At 43.4% G+C, this 22,311-nt stretch overlaps 1 protein-coding gene across 4 annotated transcripts in view; it reads left to right on the top strand.

Moving 5' to 3' along the window:
- GRIA1 (glutamate ionotropic receptor AMPA type subunit 1) overlaps positions 1-22,311 on the top strand; it is a 379,675-nt gene that overhangs the window by 272,148 nt on the left and 85,216 nt on the right. For all 4 annotated transcript variants that reach the window (XM_075543167.1, XM_075543168.1, XM_075543169.1 and 1 more), the window contains one exon: positions 4,685-5,055. In XM_075543167.1, the coding sequence (XP_075399282.1) occupies positions 4,685-5,055 (371 nt within the window). The remainder of the gene's footprint in view (positions 1-4,684; positions 5,056-22,311) is intronic.

Raw genomic sequence — 22,311 nt, forward strand, 5'->3', positions numbered from 1 at the left:
CACGGTCAGGGTGAAGCTACCCTTTAGAAAGGTTTTAAGTCTGAGTCTCTCCCATCAGTGGAGTTGTGGTGGCCTTAGCCATCTACAGGAGTGTGATAGTTCCCACAGAAAGAGATGAAATGAAGACAACCTTCCCCCAAAGGGGTGGCTTTTGAGCTGATCAGAGGAGGTGGTTCATGAGCTGAGGGGTAGGAAATGCCCCTCTCTTCCCTTTTCATTCCCTTCTACTACGTTCTTACTTTGGAGACTCTATTGATGAAAAATAGTGACTTGGGTGGTTAATGCTGCAGCTGGAGGCTGGTTTCCATGGGAACCTGGGCCAGGCTCTTAAGGTCATCCCCATGGCAACAGCTATGAACTTTTCCCCTCCGACAGCATTTGTCTTTCACTTCTACCCATTGTAATTTGGTTCTGTTAGTGAAAGATTCATCATCCAGGCAGAACAAAGCCACGATCATCTTGAGGACAAGCCTCTCAATAGCTAGACATCATTGGCGGCTAGGAGCTGACCAAGCCTGGGTTACTGGCACATGCCTCAGCTGCTCTTAGCCATCTCCTTCCCTTCTGCAAGCAAGTTCCTCTGCTCAGGGAAGCCATCTTCTGAAGACTCCAAACTAGGCCCACTTTGATGGCTCTCACTTGATTTTTAATTTGGCTTCCATTTTCTGTTTCCCTGAGGAAGAAGAGAGGAATAGTATTTCTCAGAAAGCCTCGAGCCTGTCCTTTCAGTGCCATTAAAATCCCTGTGTCAACCAGGACCTCTTTTTTCCTTAGTTCTCTCTCGTTCCTGTCAACAGAGTTAAGCAACAACACAGTCAGAATTCACTCTGTCAGCAAACTGTTTACCCAAAGCATCATTTCACTCAGGTACTCTAACAATTCCACAAGTTGGGTATGGTAATTACCCACAGTTCACAGAAGAGCGCCTGACCCTCTGGAAGTTTAGGCGACTTGACAAAAGATGTGAAGCCCCATCTGTTTCACTCCACATGGTAGATTCTGAACTGCCGGGTAAACTGCTTCTGAACTATCACGTCGTCCAAGAACTAGACTTACGTATCCACAGGAACTGGTGGTGACAGTAACTATAGTGTCTTCAGTCACAGATGCCACACACTGCGAGGGACATCACGGCAACGTGCATGGGTCTCGTCTTTCTGTCTTACTCGGAATTGACTTTTCTGCTTTTCCTTTTTCTCAATGAAATAGAATGAGTATGAACTTGGAACCGGATATCTCAACTTGAGTTCTGATGCTGTCACTCTGGCTAGTCACTGGCTAGTGACGCCTTGAAAGCCACTGAGCTCCTCGGAGGGAAGGAGGGAAAGGAGCGTGACACGGGGCCAGTGAATCCTTATTCATGGGGGCTTAGAATAAATCTACATTCCGCATCATTTTATCCACTTTGTTCTCCTTATAGCACATCCAAACTAGACACTGTTTTCCAAGGATTGTTTCTAGATATCATACATTTTGTTTGGGCATCTCTAGGTTAGTGGTTCTTAAAGTGTGTGTGTGTGTGTGTGTGTGTGTGTGTGTAGGACTTTAAGTCTTACAGGGGATTCAGATATCTAGTCAAGTTTGAAAAGCACTATCCTAAGATGTCAGCTTACGAAATTAACTGAGTACCTATAAAATGCTCGTACTTCACAGTGCCCTCAGGTATTTGAATTATTTTAATCCTCACAAATCAATTCTTTGCAACAGGCAAAGCAAGAATTATTATACCTTTTTAAAAATGAGACAGTTGTTATCGATAGAGGTCACAGAGTCATTGAGATGAGGAACAGAACGTCCCATTCTCTGTCCTCAGACCTTCCCTTGACTTGATCCTGCTAGGTCCTAGGATCGACCTTAGATGGTAGAAATCAACCCTTGACGCCTCTGTCAGTAACAAACAAGTTAGAACTCTGCTGCTTAGGAAAAACCACATGATCTATAAAATGAGGTAGCTGAACTGTGCCTACCAGAGGGTCTCATTTGATTTCTGAAGGGCCCATGACCAAATAATTTGGGAAATTTTTCATCTTACTTGCCCTTCTTAGAAATTCTCAGTGCTGAATGGACTTCTAAGGTTCTGAGAAATCCTGACCCAAAGTAACTTGTTTAAATCCAGGTCTCCCAAACATGTTAATTTTCATGTTAACCTATTGCCTCAAGTTAATTTCAAATCATAATGACCCATAAGAATAGAGAGAATTGCCTCAGACGGCTTCTGGGACTGTAACCTTTAGGGAGCAGACTGCCACACCTTTCAACCAAGAAGTGGCTGGTGGGCTTGACCCACTAATTTTTCAGTTAGCAACTGACTGCTTAATAACTGTGCTGCCAGTATCCTTCCAGAAATAATACTTCATGGAAAAAATCTTGGAACCGATTAATTAAGCACTAAAATAATGTGGCAGTATAATTTTCCAGTCCACATCCCTTTTTACCAGTTCACATCAGAAGGTATCAAACAAATCCACCCTTTAGCACTTTCAAAGCTTGTCTCCATCTACCTCCCTTCTGAGCCATTTGTAGTTAATTCGTCCCAGTTCTCATTTCCAATTCCTTTCTCCCCATACTTTTTCCATCTATATAGGTTATAGACAATAAAGTAAATCTCTTCTCCTTTGTGTTGGTAAAAATTATCAAGATTTATGTAGAGGGTGTTGGGGGGGGAAGCAAAATGCAGCAACTTCATGTAACAGAAAGTATCTACAAATGAGAACAGAAATCATGCTCAAGCCGGGCATCTTATTCCAATTAAAGCATATTCTCAGCAAGTTCAGCCCATGAGAGTAACCAGAGGAAATCTCTAAGTAGCAGCTGGCAGCAGCTGGGTGGAGCTCACATCTGCAAGCCATCTGTCACCAGTCTCACATCTGGACCGTCACACAGCAGCACGGGAGACAGCTGTTTTCCTTAAACAGACGTCCATAGGCATGACTGTCATGCAGGATTGCAAGTGTGGCATCTGTCTCCACCCACAACCCACCTAGTTTTCCAGGATCTCTTGATCTCAAACCAACAAAGCAGTGGGGTCGTCTTGCATTATTGCCAATGCTCTGTCCTCAGAGAGAGGTAAAAATGAAGTCCGAAGAGCAGAGCTCCTATTGAAAGGGGGTTGTTGTGCAGATCTGCAGTTTGTAACTACCCAGCAGCCATCCCACTCTCCTCTGGTAGAACTTATCCCAGCACACTCAGCTGGATGCCCCCAACCAGAAACCAGGCTCACTGCCATTGAGTTGATTCCGTAGCAAGCCTGCCGCACAGGGGAGAACTGCACTTGTGCATTTCCTAGTCCGTAACTCTGTACCCAAGTAGAAAGCTCCCTTTTGCTCCCGCTGAGCACCTGCTGGTTTTGAACTGCTGACCTTGTGATTAGCAGCCCAAACATTCCTTGCAACTATATAGATATAGATATAAACTTTTTCAAATTTAAATTGAAAAAACAAATGTGTATTTTAGTAGTCTTCCTAAAAAAATTGTGATGCTACTTCCCTTTATTACCAATAGACTTTTACTTAACATAGCTATCTCTTCCTGCCATGCTTTTCTGCCAGAGTGACCTGTCAAAGTCCTACCCATCCTGCAGATCTTTCAGTGGGTAGTCAGAGGTCAAATACTAAACATCCAAGGCACCTAGTCCAGGATGCAGTTCCTGAATTCATCCCTCCTGCTTCTCCTGTAGTATTTTATCTCTTGGCAAGCATATATTCAGTCTACTTTGTAGACAGTAAAGTTGTGGTTGTGTGTGCATCAGTCTCTCCCATCTATTTGTAATTCCCAAAGTTCAGGGACTATAGCTTTTCTATAATTTCTAGCGTAAGGTTTTCACCTAATAAGTTCTCAATAAATGTGTACCGAGTTAAATTTCACTTCACCACCTTGATATCCAGAACAACCCTGGTCGCGGGTAGAAAAACCCATATCAAACCAACTTAGGCGAGCAGAGGAGGTGGCTCATGTTCTTCAAGATAGATAGGAACACATTGGCACATGTTCTTCAAGAGTTCGGAGTCAGACTCGACGTTTGGGTGACTCAAATGCCTGTTTCAGGGATCAGACTCTACAATTCTCAGTGGAATTTTAGGGAAAATTTTCACTCAACCAACTTGGGTCCTATCCATGTCCTTGAAAGAATCCTATTGGCCAGAAGAGTGTAGCACACAAATAGTCCGGGCCTGAGTCATTTGCTTTACATGAAATCAGGGTGATCACCCCATTCAAACCAGAGGACTGAGTATTGCCCCAAAGTGACTGTTCTACAAGACTGCTAGTCAGGCAAACAAACAAATATTCACAACAGTCCCCCCCCCAACACACGATCAGGAAGAAATGTCTAACAATGAGACTATCAACCTATGAAATAATCTATTTCAGTTAAGCATTGGACTGCTAACCACAAGGTCGGTGGTTCAAATCCAAAAGCTGCTCCACAAGAGAAAGATGAGACTCTCTGGTCCTGTAAAGATATACCACTTTGAAAAGCCTATGTGGAGTCAATATGGTTTGGATTTAGGTGGTGTAAAATAGCGAGCTAGCCAACAATTGATTAGGCTTATTTAACAGAGTAATGTGCTAAAAGGTGCTAAATTTCTTTCCCCTTCACATCCTCTAAGAGTCAGAGAATATCTACTGTGAGGAAAGGAGCAAGAGGAGGCTCAGCTGCGTTTCTCTTGTTCTTCTTTTTGTCCAGAGAGCAGACGTGGCCGTGGCCCCTTTAACCATCACCTTGGTCCGAGAAGAGGTCATAGACTTCTCCAAGCCATTTATGAGTTTGGGAATTTCCATCATGATAAAAAAGCCACAGAAGTCCAAGCCTGGGGTCTTCTCCTTCCTCGATCCCTTGGCTTATGAGATTTGGATGTGCATCGTCTTTGCCTACATTGGAGTGAGTGTTGTCCTCTTCCTGGTCAGCCGCTTCAGCCCCTACGAATGGCACAGCGAGGAGTGTGAAGAAGGACGTGACCAGACAACCAGCGACCAGTCTAATGAGTTTGGGATCTTCAACAGCTTGTGGTTCTCCCTGGGAGCCTTTATGCAGCAAGGATGTGACATTTCTCCCAGGTCAGTCATTGTTCCTGCACCTCTTTTGTCAATGCCACATGTTTTTCTTGGAAAGAAAAGATACTGGAAAGTTCCAGAATAGGATTTATTTATTTTCTTTATAATATACTGCATTTACTGTTGAAACTGTGCTCTGAAGTACGCTGTTCATTGTATGCTGTGGATGACTTGGATTCATCCGGTGTCTGGCTCAGCTGGTTGATGCATCTAAGATTAATAGACATATCCATGGCATCGATGTTCTGCAATGGAAAGGCACAAAGAAATGATGGGGGCCATGTGGTAGAGCTTTCATTCAGCCCTTTACATGCATTACCCTATTGAATCCTTCCAGTAATATATTTGAGCCTCACATTGCAAAACATTTTTTATAAATGAGGGGCCATGGAATATGATTGAGTAGCTTGTCAACGTTACACGCTCGCAGTTAACCGAGGCAGTATTCAAACCAGTGCCCCGCGCTAATCTGGCATGGTGGACAGAGCGCTGGGTTAGGCACCGTCAAGCACCGTCTCTGTGCAGCATTCTGAGCGACTAATCTGAGACTGGTTTGTCAATCTATAAGATAAAAAGATTCTCCTTTTCTCTGTTCTAAGATCAACCACGGAAGTAAAATTTGTACCTTGTGGTTCCAAAGAGGGATTTCTCAGTTACTGCCATTGAGAGAAGTATTAGAAGTGATCAGTAGGGCGTAAACCCCAACCTGAAATCAGAAAACTCACTTCCCTTGCATTGATTCCAACTCCTGGTGACCCTATAGGACAGAGTAGAAACACCCTCCCACCCCCGCCACCCAGGGCTGGAAATCCTTATAGCAGCCTGAAGCTCCATGTTTCTCACATAGAATATCTGGTGCATTTGAACTGATGACCTTGTGGTTATCAGCCCAATTCATAATCCACTACAGCCCCAGAGACCCTTACATGCAACTAGAGTAACATAGGTCTATTTTTATGCATTGTGGAAGTTGAACTAGTGAAAAGGATTTCCTTTGAAAAATTATTTTGAAGCTAATAAAAAAGAAAGGAGGAAGAGTAGAAAGGAGGAGGGAAAATCAAATTTGAAACCTCCAGTCTAGTCTAATGGCCACATTTACTGGCCTGCTGTCTCTGTGGATCATGCTCTTTCTCCCACATTGTGGACTGTTGATGTCACAAGTCTTCCCCAAGGTGCCTGATAAATATGCCTGGCTGCCCTTCCTCCCACAATATCTAGTAGCTCTTCCCTTGCAGAGCACCAAGTCTTTAAAACATGCAGGAAGGCATGACTCGGAATTGGGCTGCATGGACAAGTTTGCACACACCTACTGAGGGGACACGTGTAAACACCAAGGCTTCCTTCCCAGACAGACACAGTGGCATCCTTCCCACCTGTCCACTTGCTGCACTGCAGGCCAGTGAGGACCAAAATTCCTCCGCGGCCGTGGGTCATATCTTCATAACAAATTTTCCCCAGGAATCTTTTTGCCTGCTGTGCAATTTAGAAAGTTTCATTGTTCACCATAAAATCCGTGTTTATCTTTCAATTAGAGGGCAGTTGCAGGAGGGGGGAAGGGATGCGGGGGAAGAGGTGCCAGACTGGATGCTTGGCCAATACTGGCAAACACATGGTGAGGAGTAAAAAGAACCCAGCAGGGGATGGACTTGCTTAAAAATAAATCAGGTCAGCGGATAAACAGCAGGAAGGGTGATTCGCCAGTCAGTATTGCAGAGAGCTATCTATGCATGGGCTTGTTTTTCCTCTGGGCTTTATCAGTAGGTATCTTAATTCTTAAGGGCACCTTCATGCTCTGGCCCCTCCTCTCCTCCCAAAGTCACAAACTAATCTAATGACCCACAAGCTGAACCCTCTCCAAGACACGCTTCTATTAGAGCTGCACGGAGTTTGGCAATGAGTGTGCAAAACAGAGACTAAACAGCTGCCCTCTGCAGATAACACATGCATTCTACAGCCTCCCCCCCCCCCCACATTCCTCCTTCCGGTGTTAATTTAACTGGTCCCTGTGAAGGTATTAGAGTTTGGAACTTCTGGATGAAGGAGAATTTTCAAACTGTGCTTCCTGGAATGCTGAGGATCCCACTAGCATGCTCCTGCCATTGAGGTGAAGATGTGATTGAGTAGGAAGGTCCCTAGCTTGCCCCTCCCCCAGGTTTAATAGGTCAACTGCACCCGTGCCTGGTTTTACCTCTAAATACGTGAGGTGAAAACAGTTCCTACTCCGAGTTGCCTTATACAGTTGACATGAGATTAATGTATTTAGAACCCATAACAGAATATCCAGCTAGCACAAGGAGGCACTAAAAAGTGCATAATAATTTTTTTTTCCAAATGTCCATCTTGCTTTTATTCACTTTTTTTTTAACAATTTATTGGGGCTGATACAATTCTTTTCACAGTTCATACATATACATACATCAATTGTATAAAGCACATCTGTACAGTCTTTGCCCTAATCATTTTTTCTCTTTTCTTCTTTTACATTTTATTAGGGACTCATACAACTCTTATCACCATCCATACATATACATACATCAATTGTATTAATTTTATCGTTTGGACTTGAATTAAACTCATTAAAAGAAAACACTACTCAAGCCTGTATGAACGCTATTGATCTATGGGATTCTCTTCTGGGGGAGTCCACAGGCAAAGCAGAAATAACCAGAGAGTCTCTCCGGTGGTCCAGACTCCGGGGCCGCTTACTCAAAGGAACTAAGAGGAATGACTTGCCCACTTGGGAAAGGGTCTGGCAGATACAGGAGTGAGCTTGCCCAAGTGGGACGGTTTATCCACTGGAGATGGGCTTTGCTTCACAAGGCCCACTCTCGCCGATTCCAGAGCTTAGAAGTCTCTATAAACTGCATGAACAAAATGTTTTAGATAATTAAATTCACTGTCATCAAACTGATTCTATTTCATAGCAACCCTATATGGGATTTCTAAGACAGTAACTTTTTTGGAAGCAGATAGCCTCTTCTCTCTCCTGCAGAGCAGTGGTGGGTGTGAGCTACGGATTTTGTGATTAGCAACCCAGGCTTAACCCACTGCACTCCCTGGCCTTTATGGAGAAGCCCCACAGGATTCAGAATATGGGTCACAATGCTCTTGGAGACACAAGCCAGATACATCCTTCTACTCTTTGACTACACAAGATTGTTAGGACAGCACCGGGGACCAAGTGTGCATCAATAAAATTATTGTTTGGTTGCTTACACATTTTCTGATGAAGCCAACTTAAAATTTTGGGGGAAGCTCTGATCTGCAGAGCACTGTGTTACACACCACGGTTGCTATGGTGAAAGGTACCTCTAAGGGGCTTGCATATGCCAAACATCCTTTAAAGAACATCCTTTCCAGTGAAAATCAATTCATGTTCTTAAATAATATATAGCAAACCATTACTAATTTAACATTTGGGGGATTAAGATCCACCTAAATTGCATAGACCTGGAATCAGTTCAATGCCAGTGAGTTTTTGAGTATTCCTGCATAAGCAGCAATATCTCTTTGAAATCTCTTCAAAGTCCCTGTCTAATAAGCTAATGTCAACAAGATGTGGCCACTGTGGCTTTGTACAAGTAACAAAAAGACCTGGCCACAGTAATGGTGTCAGAGAGAGGCCTCTTACAAGAAAAGCTATCTCAACACGGACGGGCGCACCTTGATTTGGTGAAATCGGGATTAGTAGTTTATGATACTATTTGACCTTGCTCTCACATTCACAAGATAGCTGCTGCTTCCAGGCACCATGTCTGTGTTCAAGCATCAAGGAGAAAGAAAGGTGTTGTCGACCACTTCCAGGAAAATCATTAATTCAGGATAATAGAAACTTCGCAAGATAGTTCCCGCCCTATGCAGTTCTCTGCTTCTCTCACTGACCAGAATAGTGGACAATGGGCCTTCTAGATGCAAGGCGAGGCTGAGAAGAAGAAAAAAAAAATCTAGGTTTTCTAGCCTCTAGAGAGGAGGAGGTGGAAATAGATGTTGGACAGATTAAGCAGCAGGATTGGCCACAATGCTTAAAGTAAATGTTTTCTGTAGCAACACCATGAGCAGATAAAAATAATCTGTTATTAGCACATTTGTTGATATATGCAAGAAAACTCCACTGACATTCTTTGAAGATTCATCACCCCTCATTGTTAAATGTTTATGTGAAAAATTAGTTTTGTAAAATCTATTTTAAGTATTCAAATTAAAATTCAGTTTAACTATAATTACAGATTATAGTTTGGTTTTTCCTTTAGGGTAATGGTGAAATACAAATGTCATCCATAAATTGACTTATTGGGCTTACTCCTTATGCCGAAAGGCTTATTTTTTAAATATCTACCTTGGATTCATTTTCCATACAAAGGAACAGTTTGAGACTAGACTAGCAATGAACAGAAATTTTCTTTTTTTTTTTTCTGGACGATACTTTTTCTTTTTTAAAAAAACATTTTATTAGGGGCTCATACAACTCTTATCACAATCCATACATATACATACATCAATTGTATAAAGCACATCCATACATTCCCTGCCCCAATTATTCTCAAAGCATTTGCTCTCCACTTAAGCCCTTTGCATCAGGTCCTCTTTTTTTTTCCTTTTCCCCTCCCTCCCCTCTCCCCCCTCCTTCATGTGCCCTTGGTAATTTATACATCATTATTTTGTCATATCTTGCCCTATCCGGAGTCTCCCTTCCCCCCCTTCTCTGCCGTCCCTCTCCCAGGGAAGAGGTCACATGTGGATCCTTGTAATCAGTTCCCCCTTTCCAACCCACTCACCCTCCACTCTTCCAGCATCGCCCCTCACACCCTTGGTCCTGAAGGTATCATCCACCCTGGATTCCCTGTGCCTCCAGCTCCCATATGCACCAGTGTACAACTTCTGCCCTATCCAGTCCTGCAAGGTAGAATTTGGATCATGGTAGTTGGGGGGAGGAAGCATCCAGGATCTGGGGGAAAGCTGTGTTCTTCATCGGTACTACCTCGCACCCTGACTGACCCATCTCCTCTCATAAACCCCTCTATGAGGGGATCTCCAGTGACCGACACTTGGGCCTTGGGTCTCCACTCTGCACTTCCCCCTTCATTCAATTTCCAAACTTTCCTCTCTGTACCTTTTCCCCCTCCTTGTGACCAAGAGCATTCATTCAACAGCCATTACTATGTGCAAGATATGGAAGTAGATGATGAGACTATGAAGATACCATAATGAGTATAGCATGGGGGAGGGAACTTTTGATTCAAAGAGCCTCCAGTGTAGTGGTATGAGACAGATGCTAAACAAGCAACCAGGAATGTATAAAATGTGATGTGCTATGAATAAAAGAAGCCTGCTGTTGCAATTGGCAATAAAGGAAGTAGTAATTAAGGAACTTACTTAGGATGTTCCAAAAAGGTTTCTCTGTGGAGCTGATGGCCAAGAAGGAGATAGGCTTGTTATAGAAGAGAGATACATAAACAGTTATGTGCAAGGCCCTCAGGTAGAAAACAGCTAGCTTGTTTCAGGGACGGGGGAACAGCCAGAGATTAGAAATTATATAGAGAAGCAAGCAGAGTCCAGAGCATGTAGGATGCTGTGGCTATGGTATAGATTTGGGGTTTGACTCTGAGCTCAGTGAAAAGCCACTGGAAGTTTTAAGTAAGGGAAGAATTGATTCATGTGCTACAATACCACTCAGGGAGCTATTAGGAGAATGAATGAGAGCAGGAGAGGTGAGATTTTACACAAAGCAAGAGGCTCTCACAGCACTCCAAGGGGGAATAGATGGAAATTGTAAACATGGCCATGGAGATAGATTTGTGCTCTAGTCTGCAATCAGAATTGATAGGACTTGTTGCTGGATTGGATCTATGGGGATGAGGTGAGAGAGGATTTAAGGGTAAACCCAAGAGAGAGGGAGCATTTGGAAAACAGAACCATGGGCCTTAGGTCTAAGTGAAATCATGAGGGTGGCCTGATTTATCCATCCCGTGTCCATATACGGAAACTGAGACACAATAGTTCCAATGGTATTTTCTCTAAGGTCACTCAGGCAATGTCCATGGTCTATTGATGTCCATCGCAATACTACTCTGTCAGGTACTTCCTACGAGTGAAGTAAAAATGAGCAGCTTCAACTCATTACTCTCGTAACCATATTCCCCTACTGGCTTCTCCATGCAGTCAGTCCTTTCATAGGTTTAGATGACCTTAATAAGGAGAAAAAAAGGGATTGGAATAGGAGAAAATGGGCAACTGTAATTTCAGCGTTCTGAACACTCTTTTATTCTTTGATCTCAGGATATATCAGAGAATATGATAATTACTCCCCCTCCCCCTTCATCAAGATAATTACTCTCAGTGAAAAGCCCCAGGCGGAGGAGGAGGTTTTAGCACTTTGGATCTCTGGAAATTCTATACTACATTCCGCCCAGGTAACATACTTGCTTGGGAACAAGGTGGGCAATGAGCACAGCTCAACCAATAACCAATAGCAGCCTGATCTTTGAATCCACACTCCAATTCCCTAGCAACCAGTATGCTGCTGACATGAAGAAGAGATGAGAAACCTAGCCCCTTCCACCTCCCACTCTGCCTCCTTCCTTCCCAGAGAGAGTCAGGCAAACCCACTCCTCTTGTTCTTCTACAAGCGTGTTGCAGGGCAGAAAGGAAAGCTGTGAGGAAATATTCAGGGCAGTTGATAGAAGCAACCTGAAAGTGTAAAACATCTTGCATTTTGAAAGCATAAGCCTGGTTTGCGACCCAAGTTCATGGCAACAAGGAAGTGTGTGTAACAACAGAGCCAAAAACTGATACTCTGTGTCTTAGGAACAACGATAAAGACTTTTGCTGGCAACTCTTGCCTCGGAGTCGCTTGGTACGTTTGTCAACACACAGATTCCCAGATGCCACTCCAGAGCGGCTGCACTGAATGGGAACAGGGATACACGTGTCACACGGGGTCAGATGGGCACGAATCTTTGAAATTCATTGAACTTGAATGTGGTCCAGGGAAGTAGATAGGAAATACAGGGAGCAAGGTCCACATGTCAGTCAGAAAGGGTGCTAATCAGCAGTAGCATACACTGAGCCCAGGGTCTGCCTGCCATAGCCTGTGTTGCAGGGGAGGTGAGGGAGACCCGCTTCCAGAAGGTGTTCACAAAAGGGATTCACTATTGTATATTCCCCTTAATTACTTTTTTTTCCCACTGCCACCAGCAAGTAATGCCAACACACAGGGACCGGCCCGAGTGAAGTGAATCAGCAATCAGAGCAGACATGGTCCATGTGACTGTATGGGAGAGCCCCATCACTGAGCTTTGATCCTTTGCTATCTGATAGCAAGACCCAGCGTTGGGCTTTAATATTGAGCGACTTCACAGGCCTTTACGAGGCAGGGGAGGAGAGGTTTCAGAAGCTGCCCAAAGCCACCAGGAAGTATCAAAATGCATGCAGTAACAGGAGGACGAAAACCTCCACTGGAAATACAAATGAAAAGCATCATTTTCTGAAATTCATAAGAGTACTGGCCTGCAGCAGGGGGAAGTCAAATCCCTCTCTCTAGATTCAGAAGTCTGAAGTTTGAGCAGTTTAATGGAGGAAAGTCACCCCCCACAAAAAAACAAACACAGTAGGCAAATTTTCAGAAAGCTTTTTACAAAGCCGAAAGGAATGCTTAAGATCCTTTATTCATGCATTACATGTTTACTTAGCACCTGCACGGTTCAAAGTTCCATGGCAGACTTCACTGAACAAAGCAGACAAAACTCCCCTCTCCTAGAGATTACAGTCTAGTGAGGAAATCATCCCGCCCCCCACTCCAGTGTGGGAGTTGAAAGGATTCCAGCTCACAGTGGGGAAGAGACTTCCCTCAGGGGTCACACAGTTCTGAACAGAGGCCAAGTGGTGGCTGGGAAAGAGATGGGCCTGCTGAAGGGGGCAGCCTCCACTCAGTTACAGACAATAACTGCCCAAGGGCACAGATCAACCCAAAGCAAGCCCAGGATCCCACCCCCCTATAACAGACCCCTGAGGAATGAGGAGCATAAACATCGCAATATCTATTTTTTTAAATCATTTTATTGGGGGCTCATACAACTCATCACAATCCATACATACATCAATTGGGTAAAGCACATTTGTACATTTGTTACTCTCATCATTCTCAAAACATTTGCTCTCCAAGTAAGCCCCTGGCATCAGCTCTTCATTTTCCGCCTCCCTCCCTACTCCCCCCCCTCATAAACTCTTGATAATTTATTATTTTGTCATATCTTACATTGTCCAACATCTCCCTTCACCCACTTTTCTGTTGTATGTCCCCCAGGGAGGAGGCTATATGTAGATCCTTATAATCAGTTAACCCTTTTTACCCCACCCTCCCTCCAACCTCCTGGTATCACCTTTCTCACCACTGGTCCTGAAGGGATCATCCGTCCTGGATTCCCTGTGTTTCCGGTTCCTGTCTGTACCAGTGTACATCCTCTGGTCTAGCCAGACTTGCAAGGTAGAAATGGGATCATGATCATGATAGTGGGAGGGGGGAGGGAAGCATTTAGGAACTAGGGGAAAGTTGTATTTTTCATCGTTGCTATATTGCACCCTGTCTGGCTCATGTCCTCCCTGAGACCCCTCTGCAAGGGGATCTCCAGTGGCCTACAAATGGGCTTTGGGTCTCCATTCCACACTCCCCCCTCATTCACTATGGTAAGATTTTTGTTCTGATGATGCCTGATACCTGATCCCTTCAACACCTGGTGATCACACAGGCTGGTGTACTTCTTCCACGTGGGCTTTGTTGCTTCTGAGCTAGATGGCTGCTTGTTTACCTTCAAGCCTTTAAGACACCAGATGCTTTATCTTTTGATAGCCGGGCACCATCAGCTTTCTTCACCACATTTGCTTATGCACCCATTTGTCTTCAGCAATCGTATCATCAAGGTGAGCACACAATGATATGAGTTTTTTATTCTTTGATGCCTGATAACTGATCCCTTTGGCACCTCATAATCACATAGGCTGGTGTGCTTCTTCCATGTGGGCTTTGTTACTTCTGAGCTGGATGGCCACTTGTTTACCTTCAAACCTTTAAGACCCCAGACACTACATCTTTTGATAACCAGGCACCATCAGCTTTCTTCACCACATTTGTTTATGCACTTTGTCTTCAGTGATCGTGTCAGGATGGTGAGCATCATGGAAAAAACATCATGATATCTTTAATGCCTTCAGACACACTATGAATTTCTTAAATATATATCCCCCCCCAAAAAATAAAAGAAAATGAATTCCTTAGCTCTCATTTTGATTCCAAAGATAAAATCAGATTTCTCCTTGCTTCATTTCTTTCACATTCCTAGTGTAGCGTTCAGTCCTTAGAATAATCAAGGGGGCTGAATTCACCCAAAGTCCATCTTCAGAAGGGTTTGGAGAGAGGGAGGAATGAACTTGGGAAACAAAGGGAGAAGGCAAATTGAGTGGGGTTGCATCAAGAGACCTGCAAAAATGAGATGAAGCAAAATACATATGAATTGTTGTACATAAAATGGGGGTATTTGCTTTTTAAACCTTAACTTAATTCACAATAAAAATAACTCTGAAAGATTGAGAGTTATTGAGTTCTATGTAAGGAAAAATGAAAAAGCAAATTCATTAAGTTAATTGGGAAGGTGGACTTCAACTCCTAAGGGCACCTGGAAATTCTAAATGAGTTAGAAACCACCAGCCAACAGGTAAAAAATGAACTACTTTTGCTCACCAAATATCCTTTTACCTTACCTATGTTCAAGAAAGATAGTAGGTAAATTATACCCATGCTACCTAGCAGAGTATAAATAGTATCATGCATACTAGCTTAGAGCCATGAATAACCTGGAGCCACGGTCCTGAGAAGATGATAGATATTGTGCATTTCTGGTGGGTTGGAGGAAGCAGCAATTTAAACAAACACTATCAGCCTGCTGCCAGTCCATGGGGTCATTTCCCTCTCAGGGTCCCATTTTCCTTTTTGTAAAATGAGGGGGAAGATGACCCCAACCATCTCCCAAATGTTCCTAGCCCTCTTCCAGAGCTTAAATAGAGGACCCAAATGAAAATGAACTCAACCGGCAAATCTGGCAAAATACTTCCAATACAAACGATGAAAACCCTATGGGGCAATGGTTCGAATGTTGTGATACTGGGCAGCATGGGGTTGCCACAAGTCAAAGGCACACTCCACACCAGCTTATGCCAGCCAGCCAAGTGGTGCTTACTTCTGTTCACTCAACATCAAGCTTTCCTGACCCGATTGATCTTCTGCTCAACCCCTCCCTGTTCTACAAATGCCACCTTCTCACTGCCTTCCTCCTAACTCCAATTTTTCTTCTGATGATATGCTTTATAGTAGTGATATTAACTTGAACTCTGGGCTAGGACTGTCTGAAATTGAATCCTAGCTCTCTAACTTATCAGTTGAGTAAGCTCTGGAAAATAACCTTTCTACTCCCCAGTTTTCCCTTCTGGAACGTGGGGATAATACTAAGGCTTGTCCAAAGGAATATCGTGAGGATTGAATACAGTGTCTACACAGCTCTCTTTTTTAGCACAAACATAGTAAATATGTGCTATTGCCATTATTGGTATAATGGCCATGATCATCTGTACCACGACCGAAGGCAATATATATCTTCAAACCAGCACTAGCTACCCAGATCCATTCTTTTTTTAAACAATTTTATTGACACTTAATCCACATGTCCACATATCACACAATTCAATAGTTCAAACACAGATCCCTTCTCTATTGAAACACAGACTGGAAAACTTATCTCAGCATCTCATCCAAAACCTAGTATGGGCTAGGTATATCTTAACAGTTGTTTATTGAAGAAATATAATTATCCACATTCCTCTTAGAAATGGTAGCAGATTACCCGCTAAGCAAGGTAAGCCTGGGCGTACTTGTGCTTACTTCCTTATCTGTAAATGAGCAATTTCACATTTTTCATAAGTAAGCACAAATAAGGCTGAGGACCTTGCTTACTGAGTCCTGCATCCCCATCAGGAGTTACATATTTGAAAAAGAGGGTTTGATTCTGGAAGAGAATCCTTAATGGCATGAAACAGTGTGAAATTGTTCATGACAGGTAAGTAATTATAGGTAAGCCCATGCTTACCTTGCTTATTGGAAAATTAGAGACTTGCTGATTGTCACTAACTAACTGTGGTATGTAATATATGCCAATTTAATCCTTGTCTCTGAGTAGTTTTGAAGGTGAAGGAGAAATGGAGAGAAGGAAGTTAAAAAGACCCAGAAAACAAAGGTTGTGGCCACCCTAAAGTTGCCAGGGACTCCACAGCTCAGGAAGATTCTAATCTTCTGTTTTCTGGGGTGATAGTAGTGATAGATGCCTTCATTCAGTGACTCGTATGTCAGGCATAAGGGTAAGTGTTAGATCCTGTTACTGGCAACCATCAAAATGCCTGGGGACATTAATACCACCTGAGAGATAAAAAACTGAGGTTCAGATGAATTAACTTCTATGTCCAAGGTGACATTGCAGAGCTCGATTTATATCTGTGTCTGTCTGATCTACAGCCTATCATATTTTCTTGATACAACCCTGCTTTCCAAGACCAAAATCCTTCTGAAGGTCTTATAGGGCAGCCAGGAATGTTAAAAGTCATTTCTTTTTCTTTTCTTTTTTTTTTCCCAAGTAGGTTTCCGCATGTCTGATAGAAAAGTGGGGGTTGGATTGTTTTGGTTTGTGTTTTCATTGAATTGTTATCATTAGTCCTTCAAGTATCTTCATTTAAAAAAAATTTTATTGGGAGCTCTTAAAGATTTATAACCATCCATAATTCAATTAGATCAAGCATAATTGGACAACTGGTACCACCATCAGTTTCAAAAAATTTTCTTTCCTCTTGAACTCTTTGATATCAGTTCCCCTTTATCCCCTCCCACCCCCACTCTACCACCTAGGGAACCCTTACTAATATATTATATATTATTGATATGTATATATACATATATATACGCCCCAAACAGAATCTTTGTTCAAACCTATGCATTTACTCTTTTTTTTAACAACAAAAAAGCATAATTGCCTTCAAAGTAACTACATTACACTTGTCAAATCTGCAATTCCTTTCTTGAAAACATTTTCAAACTCATCTGTTTGGATGACTGCCAGCACCTCCCTTATTTTTTCTTCACCTCTTCCCCATTGTCAAATCACTGTCCTTTCGTGTCCCTCTGCATTCATGGAAACAAAAAGAAGTCAAACAGAGTGATGATGTCAGGTGAGTAAGGTAAGTGGGGCAAGAGAGGGATGCAGTTTTTTGCCAAAAACTGGCACACTGAGATGGCTGCGTGAGCAAGTGCATTGTCATGGTGGCAAAACCAGCCCCCCACCTGCCACAAATCAGGCATTTTTGCCACACACTGTTATGTAATATTTTCAGAGCTTCTCATAGAAAGTTTGATTAACAGTCTGACCTGGAAGAACAAACTCCAAAAACACTACGAGTCCGTGTGGGAAGGTGACGGACCTCCAGAATGAGGTTTGCTGTCAACTGATATTTCACCGTTTTTGAAATGAGAAAACCACTCATACACATTGAGTTTTTCCCATAGCGCTGTCCTTGTAAACTGTGTTCAACATCACAACATGTTCTATAACATTTTTCGTGAGCTGGAAACAAAATTTTACACCCTCACAATGTTTTCTTAAATCATCCATCACAGAAAATGAGGTTTGAGCAAAACTGCTTTTACAAAAAAATTCACTGTGACCAGAGAGAACCTTTGCAGGTAACACCACTGGGCGCACTAACTTAGAGAGAGATGTTCAATGCTTGTCTACCAGGAAAAATGCATACTATGAAAGCTCTGCTCCACCCAGCACAATTCTGGTTTGTGGGGGGGGGGTTACCCTCTCGTATTTTGCCATATCTTACACCATCCAGTGTATCAATTCACCTGAAATTCTGTTATTCTTTCCCCTCGAGTAGGGTTATACAGTTACCATTGTTATCAGCTGCCCCTTCACCCCCTACCCATCTCTTCCCATACTTTCAGGGAATCGTTACTCCTGTTACTGTTTCTGAAGGGTTATCTATCTTGATTTTCATTTTTCTAATGATGTTAACTATACAAATAAACATATGCAGGTCTAACCAGATTAATGAGGTAAAGGACAGTTCTGTGTTTCATCAGTCCTGTACTGCACTTTGGGTTTATCATCCTTTCCAGGCAGCCTTCTGGAAGGACTGTCCAATTATCTCATAGATGGGTTTTGAGTCTCCACTATATCCATGGCCCTTCATATCTATTTGGTTGCTTCTTTGAACATCTCAGAACTCTTCCTGTCAATAACTAGTGCTTTGCCGTTTCCCTGCTAGATGGCTGCTTATTTAACTCCAAGCCTTTAAGACCCCAGAGATGCTATATCTTTTCATATCCAGGCACCATCAGCTTTCTTTACCACATTTGCTTATGCACCCATTTTGTCTTTAGTGATATTGTCAGGAAGGTGAGTATCATACAGTACCGCATTATTAGAACAAATCATTCTTATACTGAGGTAAGATTTACGTAGAGGCCCAAAGTTCATATGTTCCTTGTTTTATTTATATGTATATAAATACATAGACCAATACAGTTCTCTTTATATACTTACATATCTATATGTACACCTATATACGTAATTTTTACTTTCTTCTTCTTTCCTCTTTTCTTTCCTCCTATCCAACTTTCATTACCTCTCATTGATTCCTTTTGGATACACATCAATTGGTCAAAAGGACCTGAAACACTACACCCTCCTCACTGTCAATTGTAGAAGCCTTGCTATTCCCCTGTCCATGTTATTATTGGCTCACTGCTGACCTTGCCCTGACCCCACCCCTCCCCTCCCATTCCACACTCTCCCGGAACAGTAGACCCTGTCACTATCTCCTTGGTGTTGCTTAGCCTGCCTATCTTACACAGATACACAGCAAAAGAAAAAATAAAGACCATATAGATAGTTCCAAGTCTAGTGCAGATTAATAGTGAGCAGGACCTGTTATCCTCCCTCAGCTCAATCTCCTTTGCTTTCAGGGTTCCATACCCTGCTACCTGCTCACCCGACAGTACGGATACCCTTTTAGTCCTCAGCATCCAGGACCACAAGTTTCCATTGTTCTTCCTGCAGTCAGGGATGGAGCAGTCTGGTGCCCCCGCCACCCTGCTCTACCTTTAGACTTTCAGTGTGACCCCCTTGTGATTAACCCCCAACCAGTTCAGAAGAGGTGCCAGGCCCTGCCCCTCAAGTCAGAAATCTATAATCCGGATTCCTCAGAGACCTTGTGTGTTTGCTCCCATTGCTGGTCTGTCACACTCCCCTCTTGGTTTGCCCCCATGTGGGCGGGTCAGACCAGCTGCTCTTCCTGGACTGTGTCTCCACTGCTGTTCTCTGTAGAGCTGTCATCTGAGAGGAGCCGTCATGTCTCAAGCTGAGGCCAGGCCTGCAGTCCTCTCTGTGAACAAGCTGCTCTGAGCAGGATAGTCACCCACGAGGATCAAAGCAACAGAATGAGGTCAACTCTCTCCCTTTCCTGTAGACATAAACAATGCCCTCCCCTTGGATGGCTGAGTGCCCTGGTTCCCCCATTGCTGTCTTTTTTTCTTCCTCCACCACTCAGTGGACCGACCATAAAGGCATATGAGAGTGTGTGGGCGGGGGGAATGTGGGCGTGGGCAGCCTTTCAGCACAGGTGCTATCTACATCTGTTTTCGTTTTACTTTTTTTTGTGACATATGCACCATTGGGTTTGGTATGGCTAATGCCAGAGTCTCTGGTCCTCAGCCCAGGAACTGTGCGTTATGTGCATTTTCCCCTATGCCCGTTTTACCATTTGGACTTACCCAAGTAGACTCATGTTGTGCTTGTCCTCTTGTGCTTGGCTAACTTCACTCAGCATAATATCCCCCAACTCTTAGCCATATGCTGAAGAGGAAAGGTGAGCTTCTAGCAGTGATCTCTGCCATGCAGAGACCAAGTGTGGAGCACTGTGCAGGGATACGGGATATGGTGAGACAGATGTGCGTGCAAAGATGTAATTGGTACTACTTGGGGGAAGGCAACCTCTTGGCTCTTGTCTTAATGGAAGGTGACAGGGAAGGTAGGGCAGAGCCAGAGATTACCGTCAGAGAGGGCATGCTTGTCACTGTAGCACTTGAGGTATGAATGGAGGAAAAGCGACAGAAAGCACTAGGAGTTGCCTTAAAAATTATCTGGGCAAGAAACATCTGGAGGCTATATATTTATTGTATAGAAGCATTTGCACAAATGTGATAAGCTGCTTGTATAACGGTTTTCATTTCACTGTTGTTTTTTAAAAGTTGGGAATAGCATCAGTGGAGACCTGAAGTGGGTCCCAGGGTAGGTTTATCCTACGATGGAATAGTACACTGCTGCTAAGAGGGGTGAACAAGGGCAGGGGTGCTGATTGGGATAGATCTTCAGGACTGCATCCCTAGGGAGTAGTCTGACAAGGTCTATCTAGTCCTGAAGTAGAGGCTCTTCACCCTATATCACCCGACAGCCCCCGAGCCAGCAGAATGTAGAACCAATGGCTGAACTGTGTAATTAGTGGGGTTGTCATACCAAGGTTTTTCAGAAAAGGAAAAATCAGTGGACTCGGGAGACAAATGGTTAGTCCTTGACCAATAAAATCAGCCTTTCTATCAAAGCTATGAGAAATAAGAAAGGGGTTCCATGGTGAGGGAGCCCTATGGCTAAAGGCACCGAGACAAATGCCTGTTGACATTCATCAGTCAAGGTCAACATTAAGTACCCCTTCACCAAGGACTCAGAACTCACTAAGTTTAATGATGCTGCCGAAGCCATGACGTGTGGGGCACCATGACTTGCCATGAGGCCACTGATGAGTCACCAAGGAAGGGTTCAGAATTTAAAGTGATCAAAGCTGGATCCGTTTTTTAGTTTCCAGTCTCTTCAACCCTGTTGAGCTCCAAGAAGTAACACCTGGCTCCTCTGGGAGCCTTTATTGATTGGTGTTAAAGCTGTTCCACCATGGCCAGAGCCACGTGAGCTAAATTCTAATACCTACAATTCAGAGGATTCTGGCCAAGTACTGAGGCAGTTATTGGCCACTGCTGCCAAAAAGTTATTTATCTCCTGGGCAGCAAGTAGAAAGGGCTGTCAGACAGAAAAATGCCTTCCCTTCTGTGGGATTCTAGCTGGACTCTCGTTTAGTATTCATCCTCTCTTTCATGCCCTGCTCTATTTGGGCCCCCATTCTGAGACTGGAAGAAAGAATAGAGCGAGGCTTTATTTTGTTTTGTTTCTGGTTACTGCGGGCATGTGTTTCTACAGATATAAGACAGAATTAATTAATTAAACATTTTAATTGGGCACCATCTGCAATGTAAATCTTCCATTAGGCACAATGCTAAGCATGTTGCCAATTCAGAGAAGCAAGAAATAAGAGTTCAGACATTCGCTATTTGCTCCCCTGGAGACTAACTTTCAAACTCACTGCCATTGAGTCAATTCTGACTCATAGCAAGCCTATAGGACATAGTTAAATGTCCCCTATGAGTTCCCAAGACTGCAACTCATTATGGGTGTAGAAAGCCTGTTTTCTTCTGAGGAGTGGCTGGTGGTTTGGAACTGCTGATCTTGCAGTTGATAGGCCAACTTGTAACCACTACACCACTAAGGCTCCTTTCCAAAAGGGCACCATATATGTATACCATAGCACAGGACTCCTGTAAGAGTCCAGAGATGAATGCATGAGCAAACTGGGCTGGTAAGGAAGCATGTTGTTTGTGCTTGACATACATTTGGGAATTTTTTTTTTTAATCAGGCCTCTCCTTTGTGTTAATCACTTCATTTCCTTCTAGCTCAGTCCGTACCCTCCCACCAATCATTTACTCTTTCCTCTATCTAAGCTTTCTGAAACTCATTGATGGGCATCTTTCCTGGCTCTGCTCCTGGCGAGGCAGTGGCCAGAGGGAAGTCCAGAGGCTTTTCCCCAGAGAAAGGGGAAAGCTGCCAGGTGTAGTGTAATGTCTTGAGGATATTGGCAGCATTCCTCATACCATCCAGGATGATTTCTTAGGCTATCCCTGCATTTGAACTGAGTGTGAGCTCCTGCCTGCTTGCCTGCCATAGTTCACCTTCCGGAAGTGACCTTTCCCTGCTAATCCACACTGTCCACCTGTCCCCTCCCATTCCCCTGGGCAATTGTCTTTGTTTCTTCATGGTCAGCATTGTCATGTTTTTTCT

This window comes from Tenrec ecaudatus, chromosome 2, assembly GCF_050624435.1.
Source record: "Tenrec ecaudatus isolate mTenEca1 chromosome 2, mTenEca1.hap1, whole genome shotgun sequence".
Lineage (NCBI taxonomy): Eukaryota > Metazoa > Chordata > Mammalia > Afrosoricida > Tenrecidae > Tenrec > Tenrec ecaudatus.